Genomic DNA, 22,127 nt, shown 5'->3' with positions numbered 1-22,127 from the left:
CAGTGTTCCAAATGTTGAACCAAGCACTTTTGTTTTTAATTTTTTTTCAAAATTTGAGAGGGGGTGGAAATAATGCTTATTTAACATTTAAAACAAAGATTAAAAGAAAAAAAAACTTAAAACAACGTATGATGATCATATCCAGTGCGTTCTGAAATTTAAAATTTTGATCCTTGAGAATAGTTATTGTAGAGGCAACAAGCATCATTAATGTTGTTATTTACATGCAAAAGAATAACAGCAGCTTTTACCAAGAAAAAAAATAAAACACAAAATAGCAGCTATGGCATACTGATAGTTAGTGTTATGAACTTATGATGGCTAGCTGTAGTAGAAGTACTATTTGATGCTAAAAATCCGATTTCTTGCAAAAAGAGCGATACAAGATAACCAATACAAGACACTGTTGTTTGTCTTCTGGATCTGAACAAATGGTATAAATAATTGATGAAGGCAAAAGAAAGAATTACAGAACATCCACAAAGAATCTGTACCCCTGATTAATTACATGATTTCAGGTTACCCACCCAAAGAAAAACAAGATGTATAATGTCGCCTCATTTTAATATCTTGGGAGCAGCCTTGAGATTCGAGAACCGTTTTCTGGCGATGGAGAAATCGACGTCGTGAGAGGAACCGTTGAAAACTCAGAGTCGGAATGTTCAATCAGCAGCGGGTTTCCCCTCGAGGAAATGGGATCTGGGGTCTGATCCAGGGATTGATGTACCCTCAAGGGACGAGAAGCAGAACTAGATGTGCTTGACCTCTGGTTGGGCATTGGTGTGATAACATGTGTGGTGCTCGGACTTCTTCCATGTGGATCAGCCTTGGATCCCCCGGTGGCTTCCACAGATTCTCTTCTCTCCGTTTCTTTGAGAAGAAAATCAACCCAAAGATCTGTAAAGGACTGCAATAGAAACAGACAACTCAGAAAAAAAAAATGACACGATTACATGTGGAAAGGTTGGAATTTTATGAATACATGGAAAAAAAAATTCAAGGTCAGGATATCTGACAATTTGGAAGTGACGGAAAAACAAGATGGTGGGCTCCCAAGAAGGGGGGAAAGCGAAAACAAATAGAAATGGAGAAACCAATACCCACAACCCAGATTAAACAGTATTGTTAAAAAGTGAACAGGGAAAAGGCAAGGCCACATTTTTTTTCTGTAAAATGGATTTCAGACTAGGACATCTAACAAGTGGTACTCACTGGTTATATACTCCAGATGAAAAGTGTATATGCTACATCAATAGGTTGATCCTTCAGTCAATGTGATCTTGCTAGTGTAAGGCGGTGGACAGGTGGTGCCGGGTGGTCTATACTCTGAGGTCTAAGGAAGGGGTTTGAGTTGCAGAACTGAAAGGAGAAAGGAAGGGAAGGAAAGACAGTGGGCAGACCCCCAGATGGGCTTCCTACATACCCTTGGCGAGGGATCAGGCCAATGTAGTTCGCCAGATCTGGAATTCCAGCAACGAGATGAAAGATGGCTGTATGGGAGATGGAGAATGGTTGAGATGGAAGGGAGAGATGAGAGCAATGGCAATTCACGGGTGGAGGATGAGGTCCCAGAAGTCCTTTGAAATGGATGAGAAGCATCTATTTATAGGTTTTGGGTGCACATTCCAAAGTTTCCTGAGTTATTATTGCGTTTTTTCCTTTTTACCCTTTTATTCTGGAAGGTTCTTCTTACACATTTAAAGCATGTGATTAAATCTCTTTCCAGAGTTTTCCTGTGAATTGTTATTTCCTGTTTTACCCTTTGTTCTAGAGTATTCATCCCTTAGTTGTGCACATATTAATTTTGTTATTGTGCTGGAATGTTCATCACTTAAATTTAATTAGTAAAATGGATCGAACTGACCCAGGTCCCGTCCTGGGTTGGCCGGATTGTGTACTTATGTAAGGCTACTCTCTTATAGCTAGATTTACTACCACAAAACTGAATAGTTGAATTTGATAGGTTATGAACTATAAACTGACAACATAACAAGGGAAAAATGCATTTCAACAAGAACTGGAGGAGCATAGCATAAAATTGGAGCAATAATAAGAAATATACCTGGTTTTCAGATGGAACATGACCAGGTACTTCAGGCGAGCTTCCTCCCAAGATGCCACCAACTAAGCGTCCTGGAAGACCCAAGACACCCCGAACAACACCTTTACCTGCACCTTGCTGAGCAACACCTATTCTTTGCTTGTCTTCTTCAGAGAATCCCAGCATACGAACCATAAGATCCAGAACCTAGTGATTATATTGACAATCAGTTCATGTATGTCTCAAGTAGGATATCAATATCATCTCTAAGATTGGTGAGGCTAGAAACATCAAGATGGGGAATGGGAAAAATCCATATGCCCTGCTTCCATTATACATGATCTATCCCATGGGCATTATGAAGGACCAGTTGATTCAGAGACAATGTAGGAGTGATGGACTGATGGAAAAAAAGGAATTGATTGATGGTAATAGGAATAAAAGTTACAAGAACTACTGAAGGTAGTAATGCAAATCCAACTTCAATAACTGACCTGATTGATAAATCTTAATTATCCAATATCGGGACTTGTTTTGAGAACCATTTGTCATGCATTTCTTCTTTTTCTCTCCTCCTCCCCAAATAATAATAATTAAAAAAAGAACTTTAAGCCTGATTGCTCAAAGAAAGTTTTGGAAACCAGACTTCACTGGCAACCACATGGCTAAGCCAGGAAACGCCAAATTCATCCAGTTAAATGCTAGGTCCAGTTTTCAAAACAATGCCCAAAACCACACATAAGAATTTTGGATAAGATCATTCTATGGTAAGCCTCAACCACGTTCATGTTTCCTGTACGGAAGAGAGAGGGCATTTTCTTTTTCCCATCCTCACATCTTGGAACCTATTCCCCAGCACACACAGATGGAGTAAAGGAAATATTTTACCTCTTTGCTGTGATTTCTCTGAAAATATGTCACCAGTAACTTGATCACAATACGCCTGCCAATGGTATTAGCCATTCATTACCATTAGAACTATGTATTTCCCAGTTTCTCCAATAAGAATTAGGATAAGAATATGAAAGTAGTAAAAGGCTGAACACCTGAGGTAAATTAAATTTCAATTTAGAAAAAATTTGATCGGGAAAATCAAATCCAAATCATGTGGGTCCACTTGTTGACAGCTGATTGATTGAGCCTTTTGGAATGAGCTGAACTTTGTGGTCCTTGGGCTCAACTCAATAAGACTTAGATTTACTGCTGCAACATTTTAGGCCCCCAGAATTGGGCTGAGTTAATGTGGATTTGTGAAAATCCAACTGCTAACAAGGCCTATAAACTAAGAGAAGAGTATGGATTTGACACTTTAACTTCCATTTTCTTAGATATTGGCCCCATATCGTAATTATAATTAACATATTCAAACTAACCTGTCAACAAAATAATCTGAATCCATTGACATCCTATTAAGCCTTGTCATACTCTGCTCAAGCGCACGACGTAATTTTGTATTGTCTTCCTCAAGCTTCTGCACTGTATATTTTCCTTCTGATAGCATCCTTTCAGCTTGTGAAAGCTTACTCAATATTTCTTCCTTTTCCCGCTTTGATAACTCCACCCTTTCATTAGCATCCTAAGAAAAAATAGCAAGATTTTCAATGAGCTTGACTGCTTGAGAAAAGAGCAGTGTTGCATTACTGCAACAGTTCAAACTGCCAAGTCCCATGTAACAGTCCATTGTTACTAAAGCTTCAGGTAAAACCGTAAAGTTAGGTACTCTAGAAAGTGAAGAACTTGAGGTAAGGTAGTCCTTCATAGCCTTCAACAATAAATATACAGATGATACTTCTTAAAAATGCTTACTTGACTTATAATATAGTTGTCAAGGTGATGCCTAGGCAGGCGCCCTTGGAGGCTCACCTCACCTAATCGCCAAGTAGTTATCTATAGCATGTTATAAAAAACTTTCATATTCTTAATTTTTTGAGGTTATAATTATAAAATAGACATTTTTAAACTAAAATATTCATTTTGTGTGTTTATATACTAATTTCTTTTTATTATTTTCTTACTTGTTAAGGTTTAATCAACACAAACATTGCTAAATGCTGTATTGAACCCTCAAAGACTTCAAAACCTGAACCAATAAGCAAGGAAGAACATAAAATGTTGTCCAATCAACACATTTTCTTATTTTTCTTTACTAATTTTGTGTGTTTATATACTAATTTCTTCTTCTTCTTCCACCTTTTCTTTTCTCCTTTTCCTATCACAGAAATAGGGGTTCAGCCCCTATATTTTTTTTAATTTTCTTTTCTTTCTTCTTTTTCTTCTAATGAATATGTTGGAATATGTTGATTTTCTATACTCTAACATGAAGTTTATACTTTTCTTATGAAAATTATGAATGTTTATTAAGGAAATATGATTATGGAACCTAGGGAACTACCATAGGATACATGTTTTTACTTAAAAAAATCCATCTCCTAGGCAACTAGGCAACAAGGCGCCCCGTGTCGCCTAGCCTCGCCTTGGCGCCTTGAAAACTATGCTTATAATATGTGTACAGGTTGGAATTGTTGAGTTTAAATTCTTAGTGAGTTCAGTGAGGTTGACTTAATATATTTTGATAAGAATGAAGGTCCAGTGTTGCATATATAGGTTCCAAGTTAATTGTTTTTCCTCTTCTTGTATATGGGGTCAATACTCTATACATTTTAATGATTTGTTCTATTACTGATAAAAGAATGTCTAGTACTACAGAAATACATAGTAAAAAAAATTGGTAAGTTGGAAACTGTTACATGAAGATTAGAAAAAATATAACAAAGAACAAAAGGAAGTTTTAGCATTCATCACTATAAAATGCATTCGAAAATTTAGTACCTATGAGTTGTCACTGTAGACATAATGATCATAGGTGCTCAAGCAACAGAAACCTCAGGAAGGTCAGTACAGAACCTGTCATCATTGGCATGGCCAAGCCCCATCCAATATCATACATGATTGGGTTTCCCATTCACAGGATAAATATAAAGCTGTATTTTCCTGCTTCATGTCAAGTACAAGTCCCAATATCTTAAAGGGCATCTTGCTTATGCTCGTGTGATCATTTTAAGTATTTACGTATTTTTATAGTAGAAAGCCTTATGTGCTGATTCGGCCAAGCTTCTTGTGAAAGGAAGAGGAGAAAGTTGGGGGTTTCAGCAATAGACAGAGGAAAGGGAAGAAAAGGAGAAGAAGGTCGACTAGGATAGCGATCCATAACCCTAGACGCCAGCCCCTCATTCTATTTATAATTAACTTAAATATGGGATATTACAAAAATGCCCCTAGTAGGGCAGCAACTCAACTAAGTACTTACAATTCTTTTAAAAATAAAAGACTAATGGACCCAAGGCCCAACAACTTCTTAATTTAAAAGAAAACAAACTAAACATAAATCGGCCCAACATAAATCAGCCCACTCAACACTCCCCCTCAAGTTGGGAATAGATGTCACACATTCCCAACTTGCGTAGATCATGCTCCAGCTTATTCTTCGCAACACCTTTTGTGAGAACATCAGTAAGCTGCAGATCAGAAGAAATGTATAGAAGACAAACTTCTCCAGAAGTTACCCTTTCTCTGATAAAATGTCTATCTACTTATGTGCTTAGTTCGGTCATGCTGGACTGGATTATGGGCAATATTGATTGCTGCCTGGTTATCGCAGTATAGCATCATAGGTTCTTCTGCCTGTACATCGATTTCTTCTAACAGAGAACGGATCCAGAGAAGTTCTGAAACTCCATGTGCCATGGCCCTATATTCCGCTTCTGCACTTGATCTTGCCACAACTGTTTGTTTTTTACTCTTCCATGAGACTAGGTTACCCCCAAGTAGGGTGCACACTCCTGAAGTTGATCTTCTGTCATCAAGGCATCCTGCCCAATCCGCATTTGTATAGGTCTCTAGCTTCAGTTGTCCATGATCAGTAAACAATATGCCTCTGCCTGGATGTCCCTTCAAATATGCAAGGATCCTGTCAACTGCCTTCCAGTGCTGATCTCGTGGAGCATGCATGTATTGACTCACTACACTTACTGCATAGGAGATGTCCGGTCTTGTCATACACAAGTATAGTAGTTGACCCACAAGTCTTTGGTATCTCCCAAGGTCCTTCACTGGTTCACCATCTGATGCACTGATTCTATGGTTCTGATCAATGGGGGTGCTAGCTGCCTTTGTTCCAAGCTTCCCTGTCACTTGGAGAAGGTCCAAGACATACTTCCTTTGAGAAATAAAAATTCCATGTTTCGATCTTGCAACTTCGATGCCTAAGAAGTATCTTAGTTCTCCAAGATCCTTAATCTCAAATTCCTTATGCAGGTTCCTCTTCAAACTATCAATCTCACTCAGATCATTCCCAGTGACAACAATGTCATCCACATAAACAATTAGGATTGACACCAAAGATTCCCTGCGCTTCACAAACAAGGTGTGATCAGATTGAGTTTGAGTGTAGCCAAAAACAATCAGGGCCTTTCTGAATCTGTCAAACCATGCTCTGGGAGATTGTTTCAAGCCATATAGTGACTTCTTCAGCTTGCATACCTTTCCCTTTTCAGCATTATCATAAAAACCAGTTGGAAGATCCATATACACCTCTTCTTGCAGATCCCCATTTAGGAAAGCATTCTTTACATCCAGTTGAAACAAGGGCCAAGAGTATGAGGCAGCAAGAGAAAGGAGTATCCGAACAGAGGTCATCTTTGCAACTGGCACAAATGTCTCTAGATAATCAATGCCATAGGTCTGTGTGTACCCTTTTGCAACAAGTCTTGCCTTGTACCTCTCTATACTTCCATCTGCCTTATACTTTACTGTGTAAACCCATCTGCATCCAACTGTCTCCTTGCCTTCTGGTAGGTCCACAATCTCCCATGTCTGGTTCTTAATCAAAGCCTCCATCTCTTCTTGCATAGCTGTCTTCCACTCAGGTTTGGAGAGAGCCTCACTAACACCCTTGGGTATAGACACTGAATCAAGAGAAAAGAGAAAAGCACGGTAGGAAGGAGAAAGTCCACTGTAGGATAAGTACTGTGAGATACAATGAGCAGTGCACTTTCTCTTCCCTTTTCTAAGAGCAATAGGGAGAGCAAGGTTATCTGTAACAGTGTCAGTAGGATCAATGGGAACTAAAATAGTGGGATCAAGAGGAATACCTGAATCCGTATCAGCCGAATCTGGAGTCTCCAAGGGATCGACAGGAAGTGGTGTGAGTTCTGCTGTAGTGGAATCAACCGCCTTATGAAGTCTCTGCCGTGAGTAATGCTGTGAAATGGAACGCAAAGGAGGTGGCAAGATGGGTGACATCGGGTGGTGGTCAAGCATAGGAGTAGACACAGGAACTGGAACTGGGAGAGGGATAGACTATTGACTTACTTCCCCAAAACACTCCCCTTGAGAAGGATCCTTTGAGAAGAAGTACGTAGATTCAAAAAAGGTAACATCCATAGTAACATACTGGTTCCCAGAGACTGGATCATAGCAGTGGTACCCTTTCTGATTCTCTGCATATCCAAGGAAAACACATTTCTTTGCCTTGGGATCAAGCTTCGAACGGTTAAGGGTCAAGAATATGTGCAAAGCAGACACATCCAAACACCCTTAGAGGAATATGAAACATCTCCCCCTGAGGAAAAAGAAGGCTGAATGGGGTCCTGAATCCGAGTACACGAGAGGACACTCTGTTAATCAGATATACTGCCGTGAGAACTGCATCACCCCAAAAACGAACCGGAACTGTGGCTGTGATCATCATGCTTCTTGCCGTCTCAACGATGTGTTTGTTCTTCCTCTCTGCAACACCATTCTGTTGTGGACTATAGGAGCAATTGCTCTGATGGACAACACCATACTCCAACAGATATGAGGCAAGATGTCTCTCAAAATATTCCCTAGCATTGTCAGATCTAAACATCTTTATTCTTGTCCCAAACTGTGTTAGTACCATCTGGTGGAATTGCTTCACCAAGGATGGTACTTCATCGCGTGATTTCATCAAGTAAATCCAGGAATATTGAGAGAAATCATCCACAAACAGGAGAAAATAGCGATAGCCGCCCATAGAGGGAACATGATAAGGGCCCCACACATCCGAATGAATAACATCAAAGGGAGAAGAACATCTTTTATTACTAGGTTTAAAAGAGTGTCTACAATGCTTTCCAAGTTCACAACCCTCACACTTCAAACTTGACAGACTCACAGACTCAAACAGTTTTGGAAACAAACAACTCAAAGAAGAAAAGGATAAATGACTCAGACGGTTGTGCCAAAGTATAATCTGACCCACAGATTTTGACTCACTATCTCTGCAAACATGATGACTTTGGTGAAGAGGGAGAGCATCCAGGAGGTAGATTCCATTCACTTCATGACCACTCCCAATCGTCCTCTTTGAATTCAGATCCTGCAAAATACAACGTCCAGGAGAAAAAATTACTGAGCAGTTCAGATTCTTAGTCAAACTACTAACAGATAACAAATTAGTGCTCAATCTAGGAACATGGAGGACAGAAGGTAAGCAAATAGAATCATTGATCTTGACAGATCCCTTCCTAGCAATAGGAACATGGGATCCATCACCTGTGGAGACCCTATCTCTGCCAGAATAGAGCTGATAAGAAGAGAAAATAGTGGAGCAATGGGTCATATGCTCTGAGGCTCCAAAGTCTATAATCCAAGGAGATCTCTCCTTACCTGAAGTAGAAACATAGTTTGTAGTGACATGTGAACTACCTGTGTGGGCAAATGAGGTAGAGTGAGCTCCACTTGTGCTACCTATACCTTGTTGTCCGCTTACGGCTGAACTGGAACTAGTTGTATCCCTCTGATTCAGAAGTAACCCAAACCTCTCAAGCTCGGCCCTTACTGCAGTAGCTGCAACAGACTCCAAAGCAGCTGTAGTAGGGGGGGCGGAGTATCACCGGTAACTGTCATGTGCGCATTTCCTTTCTTATTCTTCAATCTGGTCAGCAAGATGTGGGTGAAGCTTCCAACAAGTGTCTCTTGTATGCTTAGGCTTCTTACAGTAGTCACAGACCAAGTCCCTTTTGTCTTCCTTTTTGTTTTCATTGCCATTCAGTTTAGATTTCACAACACTTACCATAGCAGACTGATCAGAACTGAAACTTTTCATCATTACATCCCTCTTGCACTCCTCTCCTGACACAAAGGCATATGCTTGGGAGAGAGTGACACTGTCCCTAGAAAGAAGATGTTGTCGTGCAATATCATACTCAGGGTTAAGGCCAGCAAGGAATTCGAACACCCTATACTTCTCTAAATGTCTTTGATAGGTAGTTGCATCCTTGGTGGTTTCCCAAGCAAAGGTCTCTAGATGGTCGATCTCCTGCCACAGGGTCTTAAGAACTGAAAAATAAGCTACAACAGATCTATCTCCCTGCCTTGTGGCAATAATTTGATTTCTCAGTTGATAAGCCCTAGCAACATTCTCCCTTTGTGAATAGGTTTCTGCAACCTCATCCCATATCTCCTTAGCAGTGTTTGCCCATAAAAACATTTTACTTATATGTGGCAACATAGAATTACACAACCATGTCATTACCATATAATTTTCCTGCACCCACCGGGAGTTGCCAGTTTCGGGTTTCACCTCTTCACCAGTAATATACCCCAATTTTCCACGAGCCCCAATGGCCATCTTTGCAGATTGGGACCATTCCAAGTAGTTTGTACCATTCAACTTAACTGTAGTAATGGTCCCAGCTCCGAAGGGGTCTCCAGCACCTCCTCCCACTGGTCTCATTTCATTCCCGGGCTATTCAACTCTGTGTCCCTCCATGTGTCTCAAAAGAGGTACAGAAAAACAACCAAAAAAGTGCAGCAAGAACAAACAGAATACCTTCTGGAACCGACACTCCTTTGGTGTCTTGGACTTTCTTCCCACGAAAGATTCCTTTTCGGTGGGATGGGAGAAGAGAGAGAAAAAACAACCGCCCTCTCTAGAAGCCTCCAAACCACATGGAACTTGAATCGCCCCTTACAAAAAACCCAGAGGAACCCTAAAAAATTAGGGCGCCACTACCTAAGTCAAAATTGAAGAGTCCAACAAAATCAAAACTCTTCCCCTTTCTCCAATTTTTCTTGATTTTGATGAGAAACCCTAGACCAGCTACAGGGCATACATAACCATCAAGAAAATCCAAAAATTGGGCTTACCTGAGAGCTTCGATCAGCCTCTTAAATCTCCATGCAATCGGCCGATCTAGGGCTGCAGGAGTGAATCTCTTCAAGAACCTTCAACCTGCTCTGATACCAAGTAGAAAGCCTTATGTGCTGATTTGGCCAAGCTTCTTGTGAAAGGAAGAGGAGAAAGTTGGGGGTTTCAGCAATAGACAGAGGAAAGGGAAGAAAAGGAGAAGAAGGTTGACTAGGATAGTGATCCATAACCCTAGCCGCCAGCCCCTCATTCTATTTATAATTAACTTAAATATGGGATATTACAAAGATGCCCCTAGTAGGGCGGCAACTCAACTAAGTAGTTACAATTCTTTTAAAAATAAAAGACTAATGGGCCCAAGGCCCAACAACTTCTTAATTTAAAAGAAAACAAACTAAACATAAATCGGCCCAACATAAATCAGCCCACTCAACATTTATGATTTCTTTATAAATAAAAATATCATGTACCTCCATGCTCACATCTTGATACCACTACAATAGCTACCCAGTCACTCCCATTTACGCCCATAAAGACATGCTACAAAAAAATCACATACCACATGCTTATGCACAAGATGTCGATATAATACTGACACCTAGAAAGTTGCAACTTTGCTACTCAATCGAAAAGGAAAAAGTTCTTTTTATTATCAGTCAAGATCCAATGCAAGAGACACTTTTTGAGAGAAGGCAGCTGGCATGGGATTTGAGGGGCCTGAATTCAGTGGAAATATAGATCAGAAAATGGTTTGGCATGCGTATTGACCAATCAAGGGGCAAACAGGAACCAATTGTAGTTGCCACATTATGGTGTTCAAACAGTCAAATTTGCACTCCCCAGTCTCCACATTGAATTGCATCAGTACATGTGGCTCTTAACGTTTTTATATGCTTACCATATAAAACCTGATTGTGTAGCTTTATTTTGCAGTCATAAATATCAACCATAGCTTTATTTTGCAAGTCATAAATATCAACCTCTAATAAGAGTATCTATAACCTGGTGAAGCATATAAAGATTTACTGATATCATTAAACAAAATTTTGTAAATCTATCTTAACATATTTTAGAATTTCCCAAACTGTTGACACCTTTTAGTGGTACTGATGAAAATCCTAATGTTGGATACTCATATGCAAACTGATAATCAAGGCTCTAAGCTACATATTCAGAGATAATCTTGGAAAAATTATTGGCATGTCTTAGATTATCTTAAATTTCCAGCCTATACTCATACACCAATATATTTCCCCCATTTGGGTCACAAATACACACACATAGTTTTCAAGGCGCCAAGGCGAGGTTAGGCGACAGGGGGGTGCCTTGTCACCTAGTCGCCTAGGCGATGGATTTTTTTAAGTAAAAATCACATATCTTAGGGAAGTTCCCTAGGTTCCATAACCAACTTTCTTTAATGACTATCCATAATTTTAATAAGAAAATTATAAATTTCATGTTTAAGTCTGGAAAATCAACATATTTTTTAGAAGAAAAAGAAGGAAAGAAAATTCAAAAATTATAGGGGCTGAACCCCTACTTTTGTTATAGGAAAAGAAGAAAAGAAGAAATATGTTGATTAGACAAAATTTTAAGTTCTTCCCTTACTTATTGGTTCAGATTTTGAAGTCATTGAGGGTTCAATACAGCAGTTAGCAATGTTTGTGTTGATTAAACCCTAACAAATAAGAAAATAATAAAAAGAAATTAGTTTATAAACACAAAATGAATATTTTTCTTTAATAATGTGAATGTCTATTTTATAATTATAATCTCAAAAAAATAACAATACAAAATTATTTTATTACACAGTATGCAAAACTGCTTGGCGACTGGGCGAGGCAAGCCTCCAAGGGTGCCTTGTCGCCTAGGCATCGCCTTGACAACTAGGTATACACATTCAGTATCATATATAAATGGTTTTACATCATATATTGGACAATTGAGGCAGAAAATTCCTATTCTAAGGAAATAAACCATACATGTGCATCTCCATATGTGTCTGCCATTTAAAATAAAATAAAATAAAATAAAGTGAATTGTGTATCCTCAAAGGAGATAAAATGAGGGTCATACCTTCAATGATTCATGAAGTTTGGCTAATTCTTCTCTTGATAGAGCCAAATCTCTTTCAAGGCGTTCCTAACCACATGCAAGAAAAAACAATATCAGAAGGCATGATCAGAAGTTGCAAAGAATTCATGCATCTCTGGTACATTTAAAACAAGCATGAGGTACATATACAAAGTCTACCTTTGCTTCACTTTCAGCATAATACTGGCCAAGAGCAGTCTGAAGATTCAAAAGTTCAACATTTTTTGCATCAATTGTGCCCATACAGTTTGCAAGTTTTTGCTTGAGGTCATTAATTATTTCTGTTGATTTCTGAAGCTCATTGCTATTGATCTTCTTAACCTCCTCCTGACCTACTATTGCCTGCTTCAGAGCTTTCTCTAAATGTAATATTTGAGCTCTTTGATATTCAGTATTTGCCCGAAGCTCCTCAATGATTTTGCTGTCCTCATCCATCTTATCTGATTCTTCGAGTTCCTAGAAAACATCACAGTAGAAGAAATCATCTTCAGTGCAAAATCACAAATTTTGAATGGAAATGTCAACTTGATATGTGCATTCAAATTTCAACGCACCATAGAGAGGAAATGAATAAGTGCATTCAAACATAACAATGATTCTAAAACCGAAAGGATTTTAACAATTATTTTGTACACATTATGTAATGCAAATAAAAAGAGAAATAAAATAGATAATAGCAATCAGATATCCATGAAAATTAATGTAAATAAAATTAAGTACTCCCAGCAGAAATAAATAAAGGAAATTATATCAGAGATACTGTTTAAAAAAGGAAAATGTAAGAAAAGATATGCCAATAAGCACAACTTAATGCCATACATTACAAAACATAAGAATGATGTAAATATCATGAGTTAACTAGCAATATACTATGGAATGGCATAAAAGGAGAAGCTGCTGTAACTCAAAATATAAAAATGTTTGTATAAAAGGCTACCTTCTCTAATAAATGCTGCTTCAGTCGGGTCAATTCTTGCAATGCTTTGTCTCTTTCTCGGCGGGTTTCATTTAAATCTTTCTCCAATTTTTCTACAGACATTTCTATTTCTCCTTTTGAAGGAAAACCTCCAGAAGAAGAGACCTTCAGTAGAGAGACAAGTAGTTACATAAAATGCAACAGAAAGAGTTTATTAATCAACAATTCCAACAAAATGTGGTAATCAAACCAGAAAACAATTGAAAGGAGAAAAATAGCATGTACAAGATAAACTGAATGTTTTAAAATTTCTGAGGCTTAGATGCCTCTACGTGAACCATAAGAGGTGCATGCCTCCACCTTGAGGTGCCTCAATTGAGCAAAGAAGGATTGGTAATTTAGAGTATTGTCCCATTTGCTTTGTTCTGCATTATTTAGTGTGAAAGAAATTCTCATATTTTTTGATACCAGAAGTGAATCTAAAGATAAGTTAGTATGTAATTTGCCAGGCTATGATGCTCTCATGCTTGAGAGCACATAAATTGTTCAAAGGAAGACCTTTTATTATTCTGTACATACAGGGGGAACAGATTGTGATCTTTTTGTATATTCCCAGTGTACAGTTCCTTGGTATACATGGGTAATGTACATACAGACATTCATCCTTCGGAAAGATAAAAACTCTTATCTCTCATCTTTTTACATTCTTACAACTATTACCAAAATAATTGACATCTTCCCGCCCCTTGCCTGGCTAAAGCATCAGCCATGCTATTTGCTCACTTTTTACCCGTTGAAATCACACATCCAGTACTCTAGTCTTCCGTTTGAACTTCTTTAATTCATTTCTAAAAGTGGAGCAGCCTCAGAATCCTGCAGCCATCCAATCACCAACCTTGAATATCCTTCAATGACTAACTTGGTAATATTCATCTTCTTTGCCCTTTGCATACCTTCTATAAATGCCAAAACCTCCGCCCATAAGGAGTCCACTATGGGTCTCCATTATTTTCTTCCTTTTTATTAATGCATTATATACTTTATCTAGGGGCAAATGGATCAGATCATGATCCGATTCGAGATCCAGTCCTATTTGGCCAAATTCGGATCACCCCTGTTCGGATCTTCGGATCACATCAGATCGGATTCGGATCCCTCCCCTCCCCCCCCCCCTCCGATCTAATATATTATGTATTCATAAATATATATATAATACATACATATATATATGTTATTTATTTATTTATAAATATATTTTTTATATTATATTTTTATAAATTTGTTATATTATTTATTTATTTATAAAAAACATGTATATATGCTGAAAATAATTAAAAAATACTTGTATTTTTGTTTTTATTTTATTTAAATTAGTATATTTTAATTTTCTTTTAATAATTTATTAATTTTTAAAGAAAACAAGTCGGATCGGATCAGATCCAAAGATCTGACTTACTGATAGGATTCGAATTCAAATCGAGTCCTATCAGATCCGATCGGATCCGACATGAACAGTGTCAGACCGGATTTGAATCCAATCCGATCCATTTGCATCCCTAACTTTATCATCATTTAAAAAAATGTGCTTTATCAGAAACTTGTTAGGACCAAATCATAACCAATTTTTCTCCTAATATTTTTCCCAAACCTTCTGAGAGCATCCACTTCTGTGTCCAGCCAACTCCTTCCAATAACCCAGATAGTCGGGGCCAGTATCATGCAAAATTCTATGTGGAGTTTCCCATTTTCAAGGACCAAAATTTCCAAGAAACAGCACAGGTTATGCTAGTTTTCTAGTTGTTGTTACATCCATAACCCGATAAGAAAACAAGGGGGAAAAACTACCTCCAAATGCCTCTTGGAAGAACCATCTGTACTAATATCATCTGGTGAGGACCTTCCACTCATTCTCAATGCAGCCTCAAGTTCACCCTTCTCCACCTACAACACACCTGATAATGTAAGAAAAGATCCAGAATAGCAAAAAAAAATCATCGTCATTTTAAACCATTCTGGATAATTTCAAGGATGCTGGCACAGGTATAGAATTGAAGGATGTTACATTTTACAGGAAGAAATACAAGTGCAGACAAGTATAAACCTTAAGAGTAGCATTTTCCTTCTCTAGGGTTGTGATTGTTTTTTTTAAACCCTCAACACTATCATCTGCTGCTGCTTCTTCTTCATCCCTTCTTCTCAACTCCAATTGAAGTCTTCTTATTTCTGATATTTTCTCATTCAATTCATCACATAGCTGTTTCATCTCAGTAGACGACTGCAGTTGAATGACAAAGGGATGTTATAAAGAATAGATAGGTCAAAGAAATAAGAGCTAAAAATAATTTGAAAGAGGAATGAGAAGCATTCAACCTTACCACGCATCAACCCTACAATCATAATAAGAAAATATGAATCTCAACAAGTTAGCATTCCTAACAGCTATTATGAACTAGCTCAAATGAAAAAAAGGGCCTTAAAATTTCTTTTGGCTTCATTTGCATTTTAGAAGAGCTAACAGGAAAGAAGTTGGTAAGAACCAAAAGTCTAATGGGGATATCTACCTCAGCCACCCCTTAGAACATGCCTAGACATGTTAATTTTTTTTTTATTGAAAATGCTAGACATGTTAAATGACTCATGACATGATTAGTAGACAAGAGCTCTCACTCATGTGAGATATATTTGAATTCTTCCTGCTTTATCAATTAAGTTGATTTCTTTAGATATAGACATTTGCTTTTAGTTCTTAGGGTGTCAACAGGTTAGAATAATGTTATAAAGACCTTAAGTTGTCTTGGCATGCTGGGCCTGCTTAAAATGCAATTCTTTTACTGAAGTTGTAGCCATGTTGCTTCTTTCAGCCTATTTTTCAAAAAGACCAAAACTTCTCCGTTCTTAGTGGCTTTGATGTCATTAGATAGGTAATTAGTTACCCATCAAGCAAGGCCAAAATCTTCTAGATCTGACATGTTATTAGAGAATTATGGCAATTTAATGAAAAAGTGCTAGTTGGTGGTGAGAAATTAGTCTTTTTTATTATTTATCTACATTTTTAGGTTTGTAATATAAGTAGGAAAGTGTCTCTGTTCTCTAAGGCATTGTTTTATAAGGCACATCTAAGGCGTGCCTAGACACAGAGGCAAGGTGCATTTTGGGGTATGCAACTCACCTGAACCCAGACAGCCATTCTCAAAAGGTGCATGCCTAGTGCACCTTGCACCTCACGGCCTCAGACCAAGCATGTGCCTTTTTAAAATTGTCACCTTTTTCAGATTCTTTTGTGTTTGACACTTTTGCAATGTTTTTTTTTCTAATAGGTACTTTTGTAATGGTTTATCAACTACGAAATCACCCTTTTTTCTATTTGTATACTATTAATGTTCTATCAACTTATAAATAACAACAAAGTCCTTCCAAATGCTTAAAACCTCATCTCTTGCAAATGGGATCTTAAATAGCAAAATTTCCATTAAAGAAAAACAATAATATATGGTCTCTAAACTTATTAAAAATAACATATGATCTCTATACCTAAAATGGAATGGACTGCAATTAAAATCATAAAACCAATTTCTTCATATATATGGGACAAAAATTTAGGTTGGGGGGCCCAAACCCTAGCATGAACTTGTTTGAGCTTGCCTCAAGTGTCTTTTATGGAGACAGAGGACCAAAGTTCTAAATATTGGGAATGCAAGATAACTAATTGAAGTAATGCAACTAGGAGATGAATAAACAGATTGAAAGTTCCAAATACTAGAATTCTTGAATGCTTGAAGCACTTTGGTACAATCCGCATATGTTTTTTTTTCGATCAATGAAAAGAAATTCCATTAAGATAAGGAAAAGTGTACAGATTATGAGTACAATCCACATGCTTGCTTTCACTTCAAAATTTTCACTAGGAATTTGTTTTATATGTTATGTTTATCAGTTTATGCATTTTAGTTTAAGCAAATAAGCATTGTAAAACATTTTTCATTTTTTAAAAATAAGCTTTTTATAACATTTAATTTCTTTCAAAATTCAAGTTTCATTTTTTCCTTCACGAGGCTACAAAACAGGGGATAGCCAATCCCCCATACCCGTAACCTCCCAACCCTGATGGCAATGGGATTTGATCCCAAGTCTCCACTACAACTAGCCAGAGAATTTACCAACTGAGCCACCATCAGTTGGTTCCAAGTTTTATGTTTATAATGTATAACTGCCTTTAATTTTTTTTATTTTGACGGTTTTATATATTTTTATTATTTTTTATTTTTTTCGAAATTTTGTGTTTCAAAAAACTGCCACATTAGAAAAATCATATTATTTTTGCTGATGTAGCGGTTGCTTTTGCTTTGAAAAATAAAATTATACATATTAGTGAATGAGACCTAATTTTTTTGAGGCCATAAGAATATAAAGTGATTGACTTATGCAAAAAAAGATTAAATATTCAGATTTAAGGATTGATGTTCTTGAAGGCTTTTTTTTCTTTTTTTCTTCTTCTCTCCTCTTCTTTCTGGGTAAGACCAAAACCTTCTAGCTGGTTTCTTGCATATCTAATTTCTCTTCCTTCTTTCTTGAATCTCAGACCAATCTTGATTTTTTTTTATTTTCTTGATTCCTTGCATTTTTGCTGGATTTTCTATTATATCATGCTATCTTCTTGAATCTTTCTTGACTTTAGAAATTTTGCTAAAAGGTTCTTCTCCCTCAAAATTCTTGCTTGCTGAAACCTATTTTTCTCTTGGTAACTCTCAAGATTGATCTTAAAGGTAAAAAGAGGTTTTCTTTTATCCCTAAGATAAATCACCATACCCATAGATCCTTAAGTATCATTTGAAACTGACCTAACACCTCAAAATAGCTAAAAAGGACATTACCCAATGTTGGTCACTTGGTCCCAGCTATATGGGTACAAAATTCATTTATACTCTTCAATGAGATATTTCCCGCCAAGAACACATTATAGAATCCTCAAAATGAAGACAGGCTCCCTCAAATATACTGCATGATAGAACCAATAAGAGCTATATTGACAATTAATATTGAAATAAAAAGATGGCTAGATTTTTTTTCTTTTTGAAAAGGAGATGGCTAGATATTATTTTAAGAAACTATTCGATATATTAGAGAATAAAACAATGCTAATAGAATAACCAACATAAAACAGACAATAATAGTATGAGACAGTAGTTCATTGCTCTCTGAATTAAGCTCCAGTTACACATTTTGAACTTACTCTCTCTTTATCCAACTTTAATGTCTGGAGCTCCTTCAGAAATGACTCACTCATCTTGTGTTCCTCTGATAAAAAATATGGACAATCAGAGATACTAGAAAAATGAAGAAAAATTAATGCATTAAACTTAAACCATCAAGGTTAAAACAAATATACCTTGTAATTGAAGTTGTATCCTTGCTAGATTACCACGTTCCTTGTCAAGTTCCATCTTTAGGCGTTCTATTTCAGACTTGTGATTAGCTTGCATTGCTGCCAAGGATCTGTTCTTCTCTTCTAGCAAATCTGCAAGCTCCTACAGTGTATTCATATATCTATTATCAAGTTCATCCACCATGAATGATACCAAAAAAAATGATACAATGCTGGGAAGTATTCTATGAAAAGGTATGTAAGCTTGAAATTGTTACAGTTTCAATCTTCCTCTTAAACAACAAGTGTTGAACACCTACAGATGGGATTCAACATTAAATTTCTGATTATCAGAAGAAACAGACAGAACTAAAGGTAACATTACCTTATAATTTCCCTGTACATTCTCGTGTTGAAACTCCATCTTATTTTGTATGCTATCAGAATCAATAACCCGTATACTCCCATTGCTTAATGTGTCCTGCTTAAGGACAATACCTCTCTGCATCTGGTTTCCAGTAGAACGGTTGTTTGCTTGAGCTGAAGGCTTCTGCTGCTTGTTGGGTGATTGGTCACCTACCCCCTGTGAAGATCCCAAATAGAGCAACCAAGACATAATTCTAATGTTTCTATAGGCACATAAAGATACAAAATCTTTGGTAACTAATTCCTAAGGAAAAACAATTGGAATTCTAGAGGATTTTCCTCCCAAATATTTGTATCATGCACAGAATCTACAGACAACAAGAGGAAAATGTCTTGCATTTGTTCTTCAGATGCAGCTGGTCAGAATTTTTGTGGGACTTCTTCATTGAAATATTCAAAATGCAGAAACACAATCCTTTAAGCACCAACCATGGAGATTTTTTCAGGATGGCCTAGAATCAGAGGCAACCAGAAGGCTAAATTTTTGTGGAGTATAGTGCTCTTTGCAATCATATGGAACATATAGAAAGAAAGAAAGAAATAGATTCATCCTTGAAGAAAATTGCTCGGGGAGGAAGCTAATTGCATGTATTTGTTTTCTGATTGCTGAATGACCTTTATCAAATAAGGAGTTCAAGGACATATCAAGAGAGGACCTGGTACTGACATCTTTGGACCTTGTTTAATAAGAGGATGTAGCATAGGCTTCTTAGTTTTCTTTCTTTTATGGTATTTTGATTTAGGTTTTCAGTCAAATCTCTTCACCTTTGTATTGTCTTTTCTATTAACAAAATTTTGTCTGTCAAAAAAAAAAAAAAAACTTCTAAGGAAAAAAGAAAGGAAAAGAAAATCTAATGAGACCATTTGGAGAAGATTAACTCAAAGTTCAAATTGCCTAAAACCATAAGATTTATGTGATTCTGTAGGAGTCAATTGAAAGCTTAAGAGTCACAGCAGTGTGGCCAAATTTGGAACTTTTTTTACTTCTGTTTAACCTTATTTCTAAACACCAAATAAAGACGTCTTAGAGAAATATGTTTTAGTGCTTATCCTTATTCCTTTCCATTCATTAGACTGTACGTGGGCAATAGGAACAGGATGCAACTTTGGACTGACACCTGAGTCAGAAATCTCCTGAGCTTGATTTCGATCAACACTAGCATAACATTTGTTAATCAGGGAGGGGTGGGAAAGACTAGAGCAAGTCATCAATAGACCGGGCCAGGCAGACATGAAAGGACCAAACTGAACCAACCCAATTATATGTATACTAGCATATTACAAATATAACCCCCAGTGTAGTAAAATCTTTGTCCTGGCATATTTGTAATATTATCATGTTATCATTTGCCAATGTGTCGATCAAACAATGAGTAGGTCTATTGTCAAATTACAGGTCAAAAGTAAAGCTGTCAATTATAGTCAGGTATTATCATGGTCAAACCAGAAAGACGAAAGACCTGGCTTAATAATTGGTTCAGTTATTACGGACGCTAGAGGGTCTGGTTTGAGACTGGCTCTGCACATTTATTTATCAGTTCAGGGTTGAGTTTACCCTGACCTGGACCAGACGTGACCCATTGACAGCACTAGGGAAGACCCAAATGTATTGCAGGTCATCCCCCCAGGACAGTTCCATTTACTCTTGTTTCTGCTATACGCAGTGTAGCAAGGACTCCTAAATGGACAACATGTCCATGTTGGATATGTGTCGGAACCCAATATTTCACAGGTCCTTGAGGACACGTCTACCTAACATTTCCTTTTTATCTCTTAGCTTATTTGACATAAATGAATGGCCAGTGTATAAGATGAATGCTAGTTTTCGTATCAAATGCTACATGGTAACAAAGGTAACATTTTAAACCCCTTTTTGCAGGTACAAGATGTTTAGAATTCAAAAAATATGAATTATTTTAATAGTATATATTTTACATAGACTTGTCTGCAAATCCATCTTTTCTCATCTCGCCAAATCACATTCTGGACATGCATCAGATTCTGACTCATGTGTCCATGTCCATGCAACACTCATTGTATAGCTTTATTTATTTATTTATTTATTTTTTTTTTAATAAGTTGTTGTATAGCTTGATTTTACTACAAGGTATGAATGGGGTGGGTAAGACAACAATGGGAGGTCTACCTGAAAGACGGTAGATGGCTCTGTGGTGGAGGAAGGAGGAGGAAAGTTGCAAAAAGTTCTAATGGAAGTTGTAGGGAGGTTGAGAGCACAATCTGGCAGAGCTTATGCGAGCATGTGATATAGTATGCATGAGAAGGGCTTTGGGCCTCCTCTATTTATAGAGGAAACTACATAAGAAGAATGGTAACTTTCTCCAAAAATTTGTTATTCGGTTAGATCTGAGACAGAAAAGGCATAAGTACGGTTTCTAAATGTGTCACTGTGGGGATCCCGAGGTCTGGGTTTCCACCCTTCTCCTTGGGGTCCACATGTGAGCACGAGTTTAGCTACAGCCCTGCTTCTAGAGGCCTCTCATGCCTTAGAAGTTTAGTTGGAGTGTTCACAAGTTAATTTGTCATCGGAGACTTTTTGTGGGTGTATTGTGCTGATGAGGTGCAGGCGGCAGCATGTCATCGCAGCACAGGGGACCACTATGATGATGTGTTGAATCACAGAACAGTGGTGAGATTCCTGAAGCAACACCAATTGTGCTCTGCGTTGTGACTTCTATGCAAATATGACTATTTGTTGTTGTTTAGGGGTTGTGGAACTGTGCAGTGGGATTTATGATGTGGTATATGTGCATTGTGGCTGCTTATTTGAGTGTCTTCAGCGCAGTCTCCACAGAGCCTAAATCCGTGTACTTACACAAGGTTTTTTTCTCTGTTCCTTATTTTCTATAAATTTCCAGGTATTAATAAAATTGTTTATGCTTATGTGTGTGAGATTACCTCTTCTCATTCTAAATGAATTTCTTGGAACCTTCAATTCATCAGAAATTTGAAATAGGCTGACATTAAAGAAGCTGGCTCTGGGTCATTTGATAACAAGCAGCCCCTCCATTATCTCAAATATTTTATTATTTAGTGACTTTATCTACTAAAAGACAAAGATAAGTTATTCAATTCAGACATTTCATCCATTATCAAA

The 22,127-nt window shown here is 37.3% G+C and overlaps 1 protein-coding gene across 1 annotated transcript in view; it reads right to left on the bottom strand.

Moving 5' to 3' along the window:
- Positions 1-342: 342 nt before the first annotated feature.
- Positions 343-22,127, bottom strand: part of LOC104600257 (golgin candidate 4) — a 39,908-nt gene continuing 18,123 nt past the window's right edge. Inside the window, exons 4-15 of the mRNA XM_010263110.3 lie at positions 18,972-19,169; positions 18,611-18,749; positions 18,455-18,519; positions 15,326-15,499; positions 15,070-15,165; positions 13,246-13,389; positions 12,468-12,764; positions 12,291-12,356; positions 3,415-3,617; positions 2,930-2,984; positions 2,063-2,248; positions 343-907 (exon numbers count right to left, since the gene is read on the bottom strand). Of these exons, the coding sequence (XP_010261412.1) occupies positions 563-907; positions 2,063-2,248; positions 2,930-2,984; positions 3,415-3,617; positions 12,291-12,356; positions 12,468-12,764; positions 13,246-13,389; positions 15,070-15,165; positions 15,326-15,499; positions 18,455-18,519; positions 18,611-18,749; positions 18,972-19,169 (1,968 nt within the window). The 3' untranslated portion in view covers positions 343-562. The remainder of the gene's footprint in view (positions 908-2,062; positions 2,249-2,929; positions 2,985-3,414; positions 3,618-12,290; positions 12,357-12,467; positions 12,765-13,245; positions 13,390-15,069; positions 15,166-15,325; positions 15,500-18,454; positions 18,520-18,610; positions 18,750-18,971; positions 19,170-22,127) is intronic.

This window comes from Nelumbo nucifera, chromosome 1, assembly GCF_055504915.1.
Source record: "Nelumbo nucifera cultivar China Antique chromosome 1, China Antique-T2T, whole genome shotgun sequence".
In the NCBI taxonomy this organism is placed as follows: Eukaryota; Viridiplantae; Streptophyta; class Magnoliopsida; order Proteales; family Nelumbonaceae; genus Nelumbo; species Nelumbo nucifera.
The sequence above is the reverse complement of the archived record's forward strand: the minus strand, read 5'-3'. Positions and strand labels throughout refer to the sequence as shown.